Source organism: Rhipicephalus microplus, chromosome 7 (assembly GCF_043290135.1).
Source record: "Rhipicephalus microplus isolate Deutch F79 chromosome 7, USDA_Rmic, whole genome shotgun sequence".
NCBI classification, from domain to species: domain Eukaryota; kingdom Metazoa; phylum Arthropoda; class Arachnida; order Ixodida; family Ixodidae; genus Rhipicephalus; species Rhipicephalus microplus.
The window spans coordinates 89297308-89316257 of record NC_134706.1 but is presented as its reverse complement, the minus strand read 5'-3'; the positions used below and the strand labels follow the sequence as shown (position 1 = coordinate 89316257).

General features: G+C 45.6%; 2 protein-coding genes across 8 annotated transcripts in view; one reads left to right on the top strand and one right to left on the bottom strand.

Moving 5' to 3' along the window:
* LOC119185020 (uncharacterized) overlaps window positions 1-6457 on the bottom strand; it is an 89972-nt gene extending 83515 nt beyond the window's left edge. For 3 of the 6 annotated variants that reach the window (XM_037434150.2, XM_075869461.1, XM_075869462.1), the window contains exons 1-4: window positions 5874-6188; window positions 5718-5787; window positions 5586-5635; window positions 5347-5466 (exon numbers count right to left, since the gene is read on the bottom strand). In XM_037434150.2, coding sequence (XP_037290047.2) covers window positions 5347-5466; window positions 5586-5635; window positions 5718-5787; window positions 5874-6034 — 401 coding nt within the window. In that variant the 5' untranslated portion in view covers window positions 6035-6188. Of the gene's footprint in view, window positions 1-5346; window positions 5467-5585; window positions 5636-5717; window positions 5788-5873; window positions 6190-6350 lie in introns of those variants that run through there. The other 3 variants (XM_075869460.1, XM_075869458.1, XM_075869459.1) reach the window with 2 other exon arrangements.
* An 11323-nt stretch (window positions 6458-17780) lies between these two features.
* The window catches only part of LOC119182063 (snRNA-activating protein complex subunit 4), a 79556-nt gene continuing 78386 nt past the window's right edge, over window positions 17781-18950 (top strand). For both annotated transcript variants that reach the window (XM_075869456.1, XM_075869455.1), the window contains exon 1: window positions 17781-18120. In XM_075869456.1, the coding sequence (XP_075725571.1) occupies window positions 17934-18120 (187 nt within the window). In that variant the 5' untranslated portion in view covers window positions 17781-17933. The remainder of the gene's footprint in view (window positions 18121-18950) is intronic.

Sequence of the window (18950 nt, the reverse complement as noted above, 5' to 3'; positions counted from 1 at the left end):
AGTGGGCGTAGTCAGGCTGATGATGATGATGACCCAAGCGGCTTGCGTACCCAAGATGTTGGGGCAGCGGCACTGCGCATGCACAGAGCCCTAAGCACATGCGCCCTCGGGTCACGGGGCTGTGCGTACGTGCGGTCATAAATGACAACACTGCCCTCCTAGGGTACACCATCTGCCCTAGCAGATCACATCTGCCTCAAATCTAATAAGCAGTCTTCGTGCGCTCTGTAGTTCAGTTCCAAATTGATGCTTCCTTTGCTTTAGATTAATTCCCTTAAGCTTGGACAGCAATGTCAGAGCCCAGTAAGAGCCGAAACTAGCTTCTAAGAGCACGCTGCAATTAAGGCACACTCAGGCTTACCGGCACATTTCTTACGCTCATGAGAACTTGGCCTATCATTTGTTGCAAAAAAAAAAAAAAGAGTACAATATACCCGTTCAAGGATTGCGAATACGGGAGATTGGGAAAGGGGGGTCCATGCCTATTGAGCCCCCCATTTGCACCAAAAGAAAAAAAACATCGCAAAACAAGAAGGGTGGGGAGGTGGGAATCCGTAAACACCAGCGTTGCAGACACACAAAGGTAGGGTTTCCCTAATTACAGTAGAAGGTGCGAGTCTCAAAAGGGGTACCAAATATTTGTATTTCCTGCAATTTTGCATCATCAAAACAATTAGCAAAATCTATTTCTGTCAAAAGAACTCGCGTATGTCTTCCTGGGAAACTCGTGCATGGACGGGATGGCGCAGCGGCCTGCTGGAAAAGCGCAGGTTGAAGCTTTACTTGAGGCCAACTGACAATGAAATGCCCAAGTATAGCCTTAGCACACAGATCGACAGGAACAACGTCACTAGATTATTTGGACAAGAACACCAAAGCATTTTTGGCTTTTTTTACATAATTATTGTCTTTTTTATACCGCTGCATTAGCCGCATGCGCTCAGCTAGAAGTCGCTACGAATGGTCGCACCACCGCGATCGCAGTTTCGCAGAGCGGCTGCGGAAGACGATAGCTCTGTTTTCAATCCATGCGCACTGGCTGCGCACGTGCTTTCAAAACCAAGTCATTTTTTGCTACCTATGATTGCATCTTCTGCGGTTTTGTCCGCAGAATTTGTGAAAAGCACCGTTACTTTGATTGGTCAAGCGTCAGACGCCTGTGCACTTTGGGAGTTCTGTCAGTTACGCCGTCGCCGTGCATGATCGTGACAAGAGCTATAGCGGTTTCCTCTGCGGCGGTTGTGGCAAACAGTATTCACAGTTCTGACAGTGTGTGTGCTGGCCGAGCAAGTATTTACGAAGCTGCCAGCACGCTGCTCTCAGTTTTCATTCGACGGTTTCGGTACTAAAGTTCATACAGCCTGACCCGGGGAAAAAAAGTGTTCGGAATATCCAAATTTTGGCCCAATTACCCCAGTAGTAATTGGCTGGGGAATTTCACGTTATCTGCCAGCTTCGCATCATTGAGATTCTACTGTACGATTAGATAAATGTCTCCTAAATTCATTTACAGTAAAATGGGATGGGTTCACGAAAAGCCTGAATCGGATTGGGCTGCATTTTCGTCAATGCGGCCAGATCACGCACAGAAATTTCTATTTCCAGGAGATTTTCCTGACAACCTTACAAACTGGTCGAAATCTGCAAGCCTCCCGAAAAATCAGGGAGACATGGCATGTATGCGGATAAGTGAAAAATTTCATGTCAGTACCCCATGAAAAGTACAGAATTTTTTTGAGGGCTCGTTTCCTTTTTTTTTTACACAACCATAAGGAAAACCAGCACATTATGAAGGCAAGGAACGCATAGGGGATGCTAATTGTACGGTTTTAGTGCACTGTTTGAAGTAGTGTATAGTAACTACAGCTTGTAAAAAAACAAACTAAATTCATTATTTTCCTTTGGTTTCTGCCTAAAATGAAGGTTGTGTCTGCCAATTCCAGCACCTAATCTTTAACCTGGCAGAAAGTCTGGGTGGCAAATTATGATTTTGTCAAATACCCCTTTGAAAATGAAATTTTCACCTTGATTTTCTCTTCTATTAACAAACCCATCATGGTGAAATGAATGATACCAGAGTTCTCGGAGTAAAATTTATCAATCTAAACATATTCATTGTAGCACTTAAGTGTGTGTTTACCACAACTGCGCACGAAGGAGAGCACTTGACGACATCAACATCCATTAGGTCAAGTGTAAACAACAACTAACTACGTCACAAGTTTGTGTCGGCTGGCATGCTGCTTGAAAGTGCTCCCCCAAAGTTAATGTAGAGCTCACCTGCGTGCAATGCCTAGCGTGGCGAGTTAATCACTCTTGTGAGTGCTCATGTGGCAAGTTGTGTTTACAAAAAAAAGAGCAATAATAATAAAAAACTCGACACCACTACTTCCATCATCAGCTGCTGGGAACTCAACCAAACAAGGGTTTCTATTATGATAAATAGGCTGTTAGCTACTTCTCGTGACAGAAAAAACAAGACGTCAACTTTTTGTGTCCGTACTCGTTTAAAAGCATTGCATGAAAATCACCAATCAAGACAAAGTTCTAAACAACCCAAAGCCAAGAAGAAATTGAAAAAAAAAAGAAAGAAAATCTCCATTACTGTCTGATAACCCATAGGGAAAGGACTGTCGAATAGAAGAGGGTAACGATGCCTCTAAGGTCTCATACATTAGAGGCATATATTATAAAGTGCAAATGGCTAATCAATGAGCATTTACATGAAGCCGTAATCTGCCACATAGTAAGCTAAGAGGTACAGAAACTTCTAGCTGCTAAACATACCCTTGGGCATATCAGTACAGTAAAAACTTAATTCGAACCGACACCCAGGTTATGGCACAAGCCTATGTATTTCTATGGGGCAACGCTTCCAATATTCGAACATTTCCATATCCACAACAATTCAGCCTGATAGTACCTGGTTTTCATCCCTCCTCGCAGTTGTCAGCCCATAATGATAATCTGTAGCAAAGCCAAACCAAACCAAATTTTCTAAAGACGCAAAACGATGAAAGAGCAGCATCTCTCAGCAGATGAGAATTTGGATGCTGCGCTAGAGCTCTCGGGCAAGCTACAAACAATGGTCATGGAATCAGGACAGAAGTAACACAAACATATGCAAATTACTGATTACTTTAAATTTTGATTGCATTCAACATTGTATTGAAAATATACATGTTTTGAAGCACAAATAGCACCATATATTTCGCCATCAGGGCTCACCACTCACATGAATGCATGTCGACACTTGTTTCTGATTAAACAGACTGGTAAATTAATTCTGTTCGCTGCTAGAGCTACATGCACTAAATTTACAGTCACCTGCCACGTACATGTAGTAGCACCAAGTTTGCGATAACTAATGCAGAGGTGGCTTCATTGCGATCTGCCCATGCAGCTAGGGCATGATGCCTGTTCATTCTAGCGCATAACCATTCATTCAAACTGCGCTTAATTTGAACAGCAGAATCGCGAGTTGGTGGACGATCATCGTGGAATAGTTTATCGCGCAACGGGTTAGATACGGACAAAGAAGGGACAAGGCGCTGATGTCCCTTCTCTGTCTGTATCTAACCTGTTACACTGTAAAATATTCCACGATAATTTGAACAATTTTACATTCCCCTACAAGTTGAAATTAACGTGCTTTTACTATACTTGGGGAATTGTAAGGCAGACAGAATGTCAGTTTTATTAAATGGCACATAAAATAAAACCTTCAGCAGCAGATTTAATAGTTTCGCCTTATGATGCCTTCAAACAACAACTTGAGAGCTTGAAAGCAAGCAAGAATTTAGTAATAATAGCAATAGTGGCAGTGTAATGAAGGCAGCAGTAAGCTTGGGAAACCAATATGTGACAGTCCAAATTAAAGGCAAGCACGGCATCCATTTTTATTAAAGAAAAAAACGTGTAAGCATGGCAAATAGCCTCACGCCACATATGTGGCATGACACAGCAACAAAATATGAAAGTAAAAGGATTTTGATAAGGTTGTCCATATTGCAACAAAAAGTGCTTTAAAAAAAACTGCAATGTGGACTGACCAAGGAATGGCTCTCTCTCCCTTTGTTTTTACAGGTTACCAGAGCACACACCAAATGGGAGGTTCCAGGTTATATAAGCCAGACGCTCACGTGTTCCCGTTCATTAAAATGACGACTGTATCTACACCCTCATGCTCTAAACTACACTTTAATTAAGGAATATGGTTTCCTACACAATTTCCAGTAATGTAGCCAGAAATTTATTTCGGGAACGAGGGGAGGGGTAGGCATTCATACTGCATGCATGTTTGTGCATTTGCATGAGTGTTTCTTTATTGATTGATATGTGGAGTTTAACGTTCCAAAACCATTATATGATTATGAGAGACGCCGTAGTGGAGGGCTCCGGAAATTTCGATTACCTGGGGTTCTTTAACGTGCCCGCAAATCTGAGCACACGGGCCTACACTATTTCCGCCTCCATCCGAAATGCAGCAGACCTGCGGGTCAGCAGCCGAGTACCTTAGCCACTAGACCACCACAGCGGGGCTGTGTGCCTCTTTATACAGCCGTGAAGCGAAATGATAATGGGAGAGGGGGGGCGCTCTCCGACTGCTCCCCTCAGCTCCCCCGTTAAAACCATATTCAATATCGGGAATATGTGGGCGACAAGAAAATAAAACGACAAAGACAGCAGCACATGCACGCATACGCAATATAAATTCAGTCGCATTGAAATGACAACCGATGATCGCACTGTGACACAAGGCAGCCCCAGCCGCGACCAAAATCTACGAGAAACAAAAGTAACAAACGACGATAACTAATGCGTGTGTGTTACTCAGCCCCGCGTCCTCAGATTACGCTATAGATCTTGTCATGACCCAACAACTAGCCCGAGCCGTCACTCTTCCGCGTCTTAGATGAGAGCGCAAAAAACAGAAACGCAGCAGCACACGCTGACAACTGGGTGCTTTTACCGCCGTCACCCCCCCCCCTTTTTTTTTTCGAGCTCTGTTCCGCAAGATGAAGATTAAGACACACGCTTAATTTACAGATTCAGTGAACGAAATTACAACCGGCACACAAGACAAGCACGAACCAGTGTTTTGAGCAATGAACGCAGCAATCAAGAAACAGCTATCAATATATATACTCTACATATACTCACTCTCGCAGGACATTGCTTAATTAACATAGACCAATTAAATAAATAGATAATATCTTTTTACTGGTGCCTACAGCAGCGAAGAAATCACGGGTAGTGCGCTGCATGTTTCTCCACGAACGCGCATTCCAAATGAGTGTCATTATGTGACAGCTCTGAACCTCACTAAAAGAACAAAGTGCGTACTTATGTTGTTGCTTTTCTTCTTCGATCAGTTTCTTCAGTTCTTCAATGCGCTCCAAAGTAAGATTTCGGACGATTAAGTCACCGGGGGTGTCCAAGTCACCGCGATCTCCTCGCTTTCTCCTGCAAGAATTGGGCGCGTTGAACCACGGTTCAAACCCACGTGCAGTGTTCAGAACGTGGAGGAGGAGGGGGCACAAAAAAAGGCGAAGGGGGTAGGGTGCGCGCGTTTCATGACTTACTTGGGAGACTCCACTGTCTTCAAAAGATCGGCATACTGCAGAGCACAATTCTGAAAAGGAATGACGCGCTAGTAATACAACCGGGTGATTCGGATAGCAAACATTAAACAGCAGTGTCGTTACTCGGCCTACCTTTTGGGAAAACCAATCGTTCGGTCGATTAGCCTCGCCCAAAGGCCGTATCGCTCTGCTTACGGACACCCTGAAGTTTAACGCACGGTGATCGTTATTGCACGCGCAGAGCACAGCACCAAAAACGACGTGCAAAATGCTAGACAGGTCACTTACCAATTCTGATCTCCGCTTCTTAACACCGATGACGCCAAACACAGCCGTTCGCGCGTAGACCATGTATCTGTAGCAGTTTCTTTCGGGTGACGGTCTGAAAGATCGGGCAACGAAGAGCATGGTTCGTTGCTTGGTACTTCAACCGGCGTTTCACTTATCATTACTGTGAGAGCAAGACCCGCTCGGCCAACACAACGTTCTATCAAGCAGCACTTAGAAGGAACGCGGCGTCTAAACGGAACTGATTTAACGGCGATCGCATACAGTCTGTGCGCCAATGAGCAAGCCAACCGCGCGAACTCCTTGGCGGGCCACAGGCGACCGATACGACGCTTGGCATTTAACACTCCATTCTCGTAAAAACAAGAAAGCTAGTGTTTATTTTTTATAGTCAAATGACAAATACTTTTCACGTGCAGAAACATCAGCAATATACTTATGAAAACAATGCAGAAACATCGCAAGAGAAATTCTTACTTGTTGAAGACGCCATCTTGTACTGCTGCGTGGTGTACGCCAAGTAGAGGTGTGCGCCGAGGGAGGTGATTTCGACCGGCGGCGGCGTGGGGGTCGTTCAGAGTCGGCGGCGGCGGCGTTGTCGGCGCACGCCGGTTAATTCATCGGTGGCGGCGCGCGGCCAATTTTCATCGACGCCGGCGGCGCGGAAAACGAAACTAAAAATTCAAAAGGTTCTTCTGTCAGATGTTGCTGAATTAGTTGAAATTCAGGGAACGCGTATTTCAATTTATGTCCATGTTCTACCACGAATGTGCAGCACTTTGCTTGTTCTTTTTTTAAATTTAAGATGCGGAAGTTTGTTTCTGTTGTTGGCTACGTCATACTTCATGAAACCTTCTTTCATTGAACATTGAGCAAGCACCGACGCACGGCACTCAGTTCGCTTTTTTCGAATTGGATCTCACTTTTTCATTGTATGCTGCACGAAAAAAGAAGCACCTCTGCTACGAGTTTTCTTATTGCGATTGCAGGAAACCGCTCTTTTGAGTATCTGTCATGCCTTGAATGTTACTTTCCTTCAAACGAATCGAAATACCTACTTTTCACAATATGAGAATGTTTTATGTAGCGGTATAAGATGCGGAAGAAAACAAATCAGCGAATTAAGTCAACTAGTCCTCACCGTTGTGTTCAATGAATGAAGTGTAGACATAAGCGTGGTGCAAAAGGGGCACATGACCCCTTCAAGCTGCACCAGCACTTGCTACCCACTCTAGCGACGGCAACACGACCCCCTCCCTCAGCCATGATACAAGTTGAAAGAAGGGTTTCCTTACCCCCAAGACAAAAACCTGTCGATGGCTATATGTGAAGATGAGAGCAAATGCAATGTTTTCTCAGATGCACAGTCCATACTGGTCATGACCTGGACGCCCATTGGCCACGCCTGCAGAGAACGTTGACTCCGCGACCCCTCTGTGCTCGGCCAGGGGAGGGGGACACCCATTGAAAGTGGGCCCCATCAAAATTTCTCTTAAAAACGTCACAAATAAGAATGCTTGATAAGTTCGTATAAAACATTCAACTTTTTAATTTTTTTTTTTGGTAGCGTGTACACGTGCTCCATACCCATCAGGTGTGTGAGGCAATCGAAATCGCAACTGCCAATCTCTACTGGTTCCGGAAAAGACTCAATAGAAGAATGCAATTACGAGTGCTGGGAACCTACGTTCGTTTGTCAATTTGATTTCTAGGCATGATTTTAATTCTTATATAAACAAAAATAAAACCTGCAAAATATTAAAACAAAATGGCTGCTATTGCAAGATGTGTGTCCCCCTTCGTGATTTTTCCAGATTTACGCGTCTGCAAGCCACATCTGGTGTCACAAACCTGCAAGTGTTCTCCTTCCTCCCCAAGACATATCCCAATACTCCCCCTCCCCAATAAAAAGGCATCAATGTAGGCCTCCGTGATTGCCTATTGGCGCGCGCCGGGCCATGTCGGTCGCTAGGACCAACAGTACCGATTTCGGCATGCTTTGGGCGACGCTGCTGGGATGCCGATGAGTGCAGACGCGTGCACATCGAGCTCCGTATGTTCTTGTCTTTTCTGTATGGTTCAACCCTTGAATCGTCCAGAAATTGCCACAGGCATGTAGGGGAGATGCTCCGGTATCGGTGGACTCCAGTTTCACTGAAATCGGACCATTTTTCTTGTTTTTACGGCCACTTCTTCGTTCACCCATGTGGAGCCTTCGCTACCTCTAGCGTCCAGTAGAGGAGCGGCGGCGACGACGCCGGGAGACGCTCGCCCGAAGACGACAACCACGGCGTTGCCGCGGTTGCTGACGGCTATGGACTCGACTGGGGAGTCGCAAACAGCGTCCGTACGACAATCCGAACCAGGTTTGGGTGAAGAAGTCATGGACTTTGCCGCGCAAAACCGGGATGAAGCAGCACTGCCTGGGAACTGCAACGCGGCGTCCACGCACGCCGACGCAGATTTTTCCGCCCCAACGGAGACCGACCGCACAGAGGAGGGATGGCAAATATCCCAATCGCTCAGAGCGAAGAAGAAACAGACGAAGGAGCGGAAATTTCAACAAGGAGGGGACTTCTCCGCAGGCAGCAGACCTACGACGGACAACCAGCCAAAGCGCCGGGGTCGACCTACAAGACGGAGGCCCCCAGCACTACCCAAGGACGATCTGAAAGTAGTCCTCCGACCTCACCATGCAGGGACTGCCTCTGAAGAATGTGACCACCCAAGCGATCTCCGACGCTATAGTGGAGGCTTGCCAAGGAAAAGTCAGGTGGGATCAGTTTATTCTCCGCATCCGACCGGGGTCCAACATTGCGCTAGCGTCGACTCCAAACACGACCGTCGCGATGGCGATGAGAGGCGTCACGTCTTTGAATATCAACGGAAGACCACACCCGGTCAACGTCTACGTTACGGCAGGTGAAGGAACCAAAAAAGGTGCTATTCACGGTATAGAGCCGCACACCCCGTCTGAGACCATCAAAGCGAGCATCCGTTTTCGCACCCAGAGCGTGACGCTGGTCGACGCTCGGATGTTGGGAGACTCTCAGAGTGCCGTCTTGACTTTCTTCGGGGACATTCTACCAAGATATGTTTACTACAGAGGAGGTGAGAAGGAGTGTATTCCTTTTCGTAACACCGTCCAATTCTGCCGAGCGTGTGGGGAGGTTGGCCACCGCACCGACGTGTGTCCGCAGCCAGACTCACCCGTGTGCCATACCTGTTGAATGCGCAACCCCGAAGTAAACCATAATTGCACTCCGACATGCGCAATTTGCACGGGAAACCATATCACTGGAGACCGCAGTTGTCTGAAACGCCTCAAGCCTATTCGCAAGCAAGCAGCGAAACCACCCAAAAAACCACACAAGCCAGCCCCTCGCTGGTTTCAGTCGGAGGAAGAGGAATCAGAATGGGAGTACGGACGAGGCGAGACCCGAAAGAGCCGTTCCAGAACCCGCACGCCGTCGAAAAACCGTGCCGTGGAGACAGGACAACCAGGACAGCGGCATCCAAAGTCGACTTCGACGCCGAGAGCCATCTCCCAGGACAATCCGAACGCGCAAGCCCTTCCGAGAAGCAAGCCACCGGGGGCGTGTCCTGCACATAGCAACCCACAGGCGGAGGCGGTCAGCTATGCGCAAGCCGTATCTCCCACTACCAAACATAAACCCGTTACACCAACGATCACAGAACACCCAGAATACAAGCGGGTAGTAGCTGAAAACAGACAACTTAGAACAGAACTACAGGAGGTTAAGTCTCGAATGACGCGCCTGGAGTCACTACTAAACCAGTCGAGCAACACACAAAGCCCGGCGAGCACACCTGTTGTCTCGCAGCCCGTTGCGCAGCCCGTGGAAACGCAACCACCACAAACACCGCCGATAGCGTTCCTAGTTCAACAAATTCAACTTGTTTTTGCCAAACTAGGCCAGATGGAACGCACCATAAGCGACTTGAGTCAGGCGCAGAATCCTCGCAAGAGATCTTGTCAGAGCCCGGGTGCCCCCACCAGACAACCTAAAGAAAGTGGAATAACAGATTCCGAGAATACCAATCATGGCTAGACACCGTAACAATAAAAAGACCGAGCAAACGGAAATATGGCAGTGGAACTGCTGCTCATTGAGAACAAAACTTGAAAATTTCAAACAATTTATTGGAGCATCTCCAATCCCTCCTGATATAATGTGCCTTCAGGAAGTAGGCAAATTTCAGATAAATCTGAGAGGGTACATAAGACATGTTAACCCAAAGTACCCACAAGTGGCGACATTTACCAAAAAAGATATAGCATTGAGTGCCAGCTACGTGAGCAATGAGGCAGTGCAACACCAGATAATAACAGTGTGGCCCAAAAAACGTGGAGGGCCAAAAACAGTGGGGGTCAATATATATAGCCCACCTAAGGAGAGACGAGCCGACTTTGAGAACATTATAGCACATGCGATGGGTTTATTGAAAGAGAAAGACAGGTTAGTTATCATGGGGGATTTTAATGCGCCACACAGAAATTGGGGATATAAGCAGGACAGCCCTAAGGGCAAACTCCTTGTAGACCTTGTTGAACGGTATGATCTCTGCCAACTTACACAACCAGACCTACCGACACGGGTCGAGAATAGCTTAACAAAAGACACGTCACCGGACTTAACGTTTACAAATTCTGAATGAAACGTCTCATGGGCGCACCTCGGAAAAAACTTGGGAAGCGACCACTACATTCTCGGAATAACTATTAATGCCGCCACGACAAGAAGAATGGGGAAAGCGACAATATCTGATTGGAACAAATTTAGGGAGAACGTAGGAGACCAAGGGGAAATAATAAATCTAGGTAACTGGGTGACACAGATAAAGGAGGCACACAGGAAAGGGACAAAGGAAATAGAAACAAGCGTGGAAATCCCAGCAGTCGACAAGCACCTGCTACATTTGTGGGACGCGCGGAGAAGCCTCACAAAGCGATGGCGGAAGCAAAAGCTTAATCGCAAATTGAAGATAAGGATAGCTCAGTTGTCACAGGAAGCCAATGACTACGCACGTCAACTAAATAACAGTAACTGGAGGCAATTTAGTAACTCACTTAGAGAGACGTTAGGAACCAAAAAGACCTGGCACATCCTGAAGAGTATGATCGATCCAGGGGCAACAAAAACAATGACGAACAGGGCTTTAAGAATTCTGGAGAATGAATTTAAAGGTAACGATGACGCACTTATCTACGAAGTCAAGAAATTATATGTCGGACAAGACGCATGTGAAGTGGTACATGGCAAATATGCAGGAAAAGAACAACCAGAGTTAGACGCTCCCATAACATTTGGAGAGGTTTATGCGGTGGCCCAGTCTTTCAAAAAGAATACCGCCCCAGGACGAGACAAAATAACAAACTCTATGCTTAGAAATTTGAGTGATGCGGCCCTTCGACGAATCACAGATTTCTTTAATGAAAAGGTATGGGTAGATGGAGGAAACCTTCCAGTAGAATGGAAGGACTCAAACATCATGTTAATACCAAAACCAGGGAAACCAAGAGATATTAAGAACCTCCGACCAATCTCCCTTACCTCATGCTTGGGTAAGCTTTTTGAAAAAACAATATTGACTAGATTGACAGACTATGTAGAGAGAGAGGGTCTGCTACCGGTGAATATGTTCGGTTTCCGACCACATGTATCGGCCCAGGATGTTTTCCTGCTGTTGCAAAATGACGTCATGAACCCAAACAGAGGTTCAAGCGACGAATTCTTACTAGCACTAGATATCAAGAAAGCATTCGATACAATATCACACAAGGTGATAATGGAAGGCCTCGAATCGATTAACTGCGGCCAACGAATATATGAGTATGTCCGGTCATTTCTGACAAGCAGGAAAGCTACCATTTCTTTAGGCTCGGTTACATCTGAAACCTTCGACTACCCAAATAGAGGCACCCCCCAGGGAGCCATGCTATCCCCGATACTATTTAATATCGGCCTGAGAAAGCTCGCATGTGAGCTGGAAAATATAAAAGGTCTGGGAGCAGCTCTTTACGCAGACGATGTCACCTTATGGACAAAGGGTGGCTCTTATGCGGACAAAGAAAACGCCCTCCAGGAGGCAGTAGATAAAATACAAGCTTTCGTGACAGCTGCAGGAATGCAATGCTCGCCGGAAAAAAACTGAAATGGTTAGAATTAGGGCAAGATACGCAAAGAAAAAGGACTTAATACCGGTAGCAGTACTGCTGGATGGGAGACAAATCAGGGAGGCAGATGTAATACGCGTGCTTGGCATGTGGATACAAGGAAATTCGGGAACGTCACACACACTACAAAGGCTACGGGGAACCACGGCGAATGTGGCCCGGATGATCAGGCGGATAGCAAATAGCGAAATGAGACTAGAGGAGAAAGAAACCATTGCACTCGTTCATGCATTTGTGATCAGCCGAGTTACGTACGCGCTACCGTACCAGACAATGACAAACCAGGAGACAAAGCAAATAAACACAATAATAAGGAAAGCATTCAAAGCAGCATTGGGGATTCCGGAAAATGCCAAAACCGAGAGGGTAGAGAAATTGGGCATATACAATACCTTTGAGGAGTATGCGAATGCGGTGCTTTTATCTCAAAAGGAAAGGCTCAATTCAAGCTATCATGGGAGAAGAATTCTGGAAAAGATGGGATATACATTGCGACCGTTATATTGTGACGAGGAAACGGTGCTAATAGATGCGGAAAAACGCACACATTTAACTGTGGCGCCTATTCCCAGAAATATGCGTCCGACGTATCACGCAGGAAGGAGGAAAGCGAGAGCAGACTCCTTACGCAAACCATTTCAGAATAGCTCAGAAGCCGTCTTTACAGACGTAAGTAAAGCGAGCAGAGGGTCACATGTAGTGGCAATTGTAGCACAAAATCACACCACAATGGCGTCGGTTAAAACTTGTTTCACACGAGTGGCAGAGGCGGCAGCAATAGCCATAGCCATATCCAACGCAAAAATCAGGGAAGAATCAGTGGTTGTGCTCTCCGATTCACAGGCGGCATGCCGAATGTTTCTCCGAGGAGCGCTACCTAAAATAGCGTATAAATTTTTAAATAAACCCATAACAGGAGACCATCACATTATATGGTGTCCTGCTCACGAAGGTTTGGAGGGGAACGTCGTGGCAGACCGTATAGCTCGAGGCATCACCAACCGAGCGACGGCAGGCCACGACGTTGAACCTCTTTCCAATTCGCGTGACATCCTCCTCCAACAAAGGAAGCAACGAAAGGAATATGGGCTTCCACATAAGGACTTGGATAGCCAGCAAAGCAGGGATTGGAGACGCATACAAACCAATAGCTTTCCCAATTTGTACCATCTAAGTAGAATATATCCCGCAAGATATAAAGACACCTGTCCGTGGTGTTCACAAGTACCAACACTCAGCCACATAACATGGGAGTGCACCCAGAGGCCCACACACATCGACAGCCCACACATCACGAAGCAACCACACATGTTTCACAGGCAGAGGGAGGCATGGCTTGCGGACGAGGACAAGCAGAGCCAAATAGCTTTGCTTGACCAGGTCCAGCGAGCCGCCCGTGCCAGCGGAGCCCTGGACTGAGGGCCCGACCAAACTGCCTGCATTTCAATTTTTTTTTCTCTGAATAAAGTTTTTTCCTCCTCCTCCTCGGCATGCTTTATTGAAGGTGCTGAAGGATCAAGAAAAGGCCGATTGTTGTATATTTCTTTAGAGTTCAATGATAGCTTCTTTGTGAATACCATAGATTATCGAACCTCACTTTGTGTATAATGCTCCAATGAAAAAAAAAATGGTTTCACCCTGGGTCACTGCAGAGTCAGAAGCCATCACATGGGCAGGCGTCATTAAGCCTCTATATAATATTGCTAAGGTTCAGCACATTTGTGCAAATAATTCTCGTTAATTGAACATTGAGTATAATCCTTGCTTGGGTTAGTATGTGTGAAACATAAATTTGAAATTTAAAAATTCTCATTGTGGGTTTCTGCAGCAAAGACACGTTGATTAAAACTGATGATTCCGGAGCTACGGCAGAGGTCACATTCGTTATGTTTTTTTTGGTTACGGTAATGGTAATGCGTTACCTTTTTTATGTATATATAGAACGTGGAGCCGTGAAACGTTCCCCCTTTTTTATTAGGGTAAGGAGTAACGTGTTTAGTCACTTTTTACTGTAACGGATACAACCCTAGATAGACTTACAGGAGTGATGTCGGCCCACACCGTCAGTTGCGGTCTATAGGCTGGCTGTAAACATTACATAGATATATTCCTTTCATCCAGCACGTGATAGTGAAGGTTCGCTCGACCATTGATGTTCTCAACCTTTGAGGAATACACAACAGCATCTTAATAATATGCATATCATCCCACCGAAGCGTGCACTTCGTTTCGCTAAAGTTTACAGTCGTGAGTGCTGTCGTCACGCCGTATGTTTTAGGTAGAAATTTAGCCTTCTAAAAATACCCAAAGACGTGTATTCACCTAGCAACGCGTGGCTACCCGCTGAGGGTTCTGTATGAAAATAGCATCCACGTGGAGCCTGTCGCATCTGCTGAAGATTTATCGCAACATTATTATACTGCCATTTCGCTTGTATTTTTATGTCACTGTCTTGCGCAAAGACACCGCCATTGTGGTTCAGTAGCTAAGGTACTCGGCTGCTGACCCGCAGGTCGCGCGATAGAATCTCGCCTGTGGCGGCTGCACTTTCGATAAAGGCGAAAATGCTGTAGGCCCATGTGTTCAGATTTAGATGCATGTTAAAGAACCCCAGGTTGTCATAATTTCTGGAGTCCTCCACTTCGGCATCTCTCATAATCATATGGTGGTTTTGAAACGTTAAACACCTCATATTAATCAATTGCCTTGCGCAAAGCACGCTTCGCAGTCTGCGAAAATTCTAGATTATTTTGGAATCTTCTGATAAGCTTGAGACACCTACGGATGATGTTCGATGCCACGGGTGTATATGGTGACGTACCTGCGCGCAAACCATATTACCGACGACCAATGCTCTGCGTAAAGCGTGAATTTCTAGCACTTTGTACTTTTCTAGGCACATGTTCACGAAATAAAAAGTGTCGTCTTGAGCAACCCAAATACCATATTCTTTGCCGTCGCAACCACGTGGCAATAAGGTAAGTAAGATAAGTAAGATGAGAGTTAACGGTGAAATGATTGATACAAAACAATGAGATGGGGCGTAAGTGCACGGCCAAGTTTTATATAAGATGCGTATACCACAAGCTATTTTCTTCTATAGAACCAATATGATGCGGATTTGTTAAATTACTGTCAAGTTGAATGTCAAGAAAGGAAGAACACGGACTTGAAAGAGACAGTGGAGACGAAAAGTTATAGGTATTCACGTAAAGTTCGATCGGTCATTCCACTATCTCAGGTGTATTCGAAAAATGTCGCGCTGATTTACTCTATTGAAAGCAGTCTATTGCGAAAATGTTTTGCAGAGAAAAATATTTTTATATGTGACCGAAATTCCGGCTATAGGATGGGCCGTATATCGAGTCCTGAGATAAAAACACATTTACTGAGTGAGTCTATGTGGGCTCCATTTATTCTGCCGACCTATTGTTCCGAATATTTAAAACCTGCCACGATGGCGTGCTTTGTTGTCGTATTGACGTTCCGGCTTGTAAAGCCGAAAATTTTATTGTTCGAATTATAAGACTGTTACTATCTCCCCCCTCCCCGGAACTCGTTCTAGGGTTGGTCCTTTGATAAAAACCAGTCGTATATCTTTAAAAAATGCTTGGACATTAACTATTCATAACTCTCATTTAAGGATGTGGAAATAAAATGACCATCACTAAATGACTGATGAGGTTAAATATTAACATTAAAAAGCATAGTAAACGTGACTAAAAAGCTATTTCTACAAAAACAATGTAACCTGAACTAATGAAGTCACCACACATCTAAAACCTCATGCAATGTATATTGCATACCTGCAAGGTGCAGTTATTCAAGCGCTTTTTGCACTGGAATTCGGTCACGGAGTTAATCCCATTCATGGTGGTGCTATTTTATTTTTAACGGTTGAATATCTAACGAAGCATTAGGAAATTCTTTGCATGAAACACGTTTTTTTTTTTTGCGATGTAATTGAGCATTGTATACATTGTGCTGACACGAAGTTTAATGCAGGTGATGTGTTTATAGAGTACACCGTTCGGTGACTGTGGTAAAATAGAAACAGCAATTTATGTTAATTCATGCTACAAACTCACGTGACCTGCTCCCAGGGAAAAGGAGAATGCATAACGAAGTGCGTTACTAATGAATGGAAGAATGAAATAATTCTCGGTCTTTAATGTTGTTTCTGTAGTCCAATCTACAAACGTTCGTATTAAACGAGCATGACAGCACGAAGGCATGGAATTGGGTTCTGCAGCATGTTGTGACGCATGTGGCACTCCAGGTCATCTTTATTACGTGACATCGGAATCCACACTGAGCTTGATCTATGATTATGTACCTAATCAATGGAGTATGAGTGCTCAGCTCCAGTTTCATTATTAATGTGGCTTCAAGGACGAGAAAGCAGCACGATTCGCGAGCAATCGAGCACCAATTTTGTCTTTCTATTGCGTTGAACTGCTTGTGCCCTCCGATGCCACTTCAGTTTTTAAAGGCGAAGCTCCTTATGGCGGGGCTTGGGCGTCCCTCGTATGTAACCACCAGTGGCACATACCCGAAATAGGTATAACACTTGACCTCCAAGGTGGTGCCAGTGAGAGATTTCTTCTGTGCGTTGTTTAACAATAAAAAATAGTGCTCAATGTACATGCCAATGGCTGCTAATGGAGAATGAGAGACATGAGCATTCGGCTTTTAGTCAACGCGCACGCGGCGATCCCCATTAGCAGCCATTGGCATGTACATTGAGCACTATCGGACAAGAAAGGGATGCTACATTATACTCGCTGGGTGTAACCTCCTTAGCTTTAGAAAGGTTTAGCGAGCGTTGAGCCGCAGTGCCATGAATACAATGAACTTGTATATACCATGAGTGAACTCAAGGTGGTTAAAAATGAGTAGATACGAAGTGCAAGCCGTAAGAAAGTAAAAGCCGAATTCTCCTGTCTCTCATTTCTCATTAGCAGCCATTGGCATGTAAATTGAGCCCTATCTGACAGGGAAAGGTTGCTACGTTATACTCGCTGGGCGTAACCTCCTTGGTTTTCGAAAGGTTTAGCGAGCGTTTGGTCGCAGTGCCATGAATACAGTGAACTAGAATATACCATGAACTCGAGGTGGTTAAAGGTGGGAAGTGGACCCAAAGCGCAGGCCGTAAGAAAGTGTGCGTGTGCCACCTCTCGTTTAGTCCTTGGAATGTCCGCTGGATGGCGGTGCTTCTATATGGGGAATATATGATAAAAAGATGCGAGATGGTGGGACTTGGAGTGTTGAATAGATGAACGAACGGACACACAAACAGATGCATGGATGGACGCATGAACGGACGCAGGGGCGAATGCATGAAAAAACGCAGGGACGGGCGCACAAACAGACGCATGGACGGTCACACAGACGGACGCATGGACGGACGAATGCTTCGCCCCACTCTCCATCATTCACTCCGTGGATATGCTGCCATTTTTTTTTCTTGAATAATTGTGGCGATTGGGAAAGTTGTGAGCGCCAAACAAGACGTTAACAAGAACGAGAGAGACAGGACAGATGCTTGTGAACGTCATGTGGAAGCATTAGTTTGCGCTCAAAATTTCCTGATAGCAATGCGCCATCTGGCTGAATTTCAAGTTTTGTTAAAATGTAGCGATACACACTTCCTACAACGAGCGCACTCTAGCGGCGATATGAAATAGTCGTATAAGTAGTGGTGCTGCGCTATGTTTTGAATCACTCTCGCGTTCCAGAGAGCGGTTCTCGTGTGAATTCTGGCGCGCAGCGTGCGTTCGCGAAACGTTTGTCCGGATTAGGATTGGCGTGGTGCTTGGACAGCGATTTGTACCGGACCGTAAACTGTATGCAAAGACGCCATGGCAAGTGGTAGTAGGCGGACAGTCACCAATGATTTGCCAGAGGTGTTACGTCCTCTTTGCATTGCCGAACACTTCACGTCTGAAGATGACGACTCCGACGGGAAACAAACGTACTCGGAAGAGGAAGACGTCGCCACTCCGCTGGTCCGCCCTCCAGGCCCTGCCGAAGAGGAGTCGCTCATTGGTGCGTAAAAGATTTTATTAAACTGTGTCCTACCTTTCGTAATAATATCATATTTGTCCGCGCTTTCTCATCGGCTTGGAGAGAAGCCTTTGCTCGGACGCTGTCAGCGTTTATGTCAAGTGCGCGGTGTCATGTACTCGTCTCTGGCGTTCGCACTATTCAAATCTCTGAATACTTCGTATCAACTCGCCCAATGTTCAATTTCTTTAAAAAAAAAGAAACGCTGCTGAGACTGCGAAGCTGGCTCGTTGAGAAAAAGAAAGGCGGGAGTGGCGTCGCACCTTCACCGGCGCTTAGCTGCATTCGGCGTCAGTCAACGCTAAATTCAACGATTCAAATAAATAGACTCGTATATTTTGGCCAGTGCTTCATCAAACGTTGATCATTGTGTATTGTGTACGCAGATCCATGACAGAAGCGTTTTATACGCAGTGGCGTACCAACTCTTTCGTGAGGGGGGGGGGGGGCAGACCTACCCCACTTGTCAGCTTACACACACGCGTGCACCATCATTATTAAATTATCATTGAAAATCATGATTGCCGATTTTTCCCTGCGGAACTTCAAATTTAACCTATCTCCCTCATTACTAAAGATGTCTATCAATCCCTGCAGGTCTTCATTGTTGTTGGCGATTAATACTATGTCATCTGCATACATCAGGGCTGGCAATGACTGTTCATTCTGTTTTCCTTGCTTGGCAAAAGAGAAGCTGAAGCCGAGTCGACTCCCCTCTAATTTGGCTTCTAGTCCCTGTAAATACGTCATTAATAACAAAGGTGACAAGGAACATCCCTGTCGAAGCCCGCGTTGTATCTCTATAGGTTCAG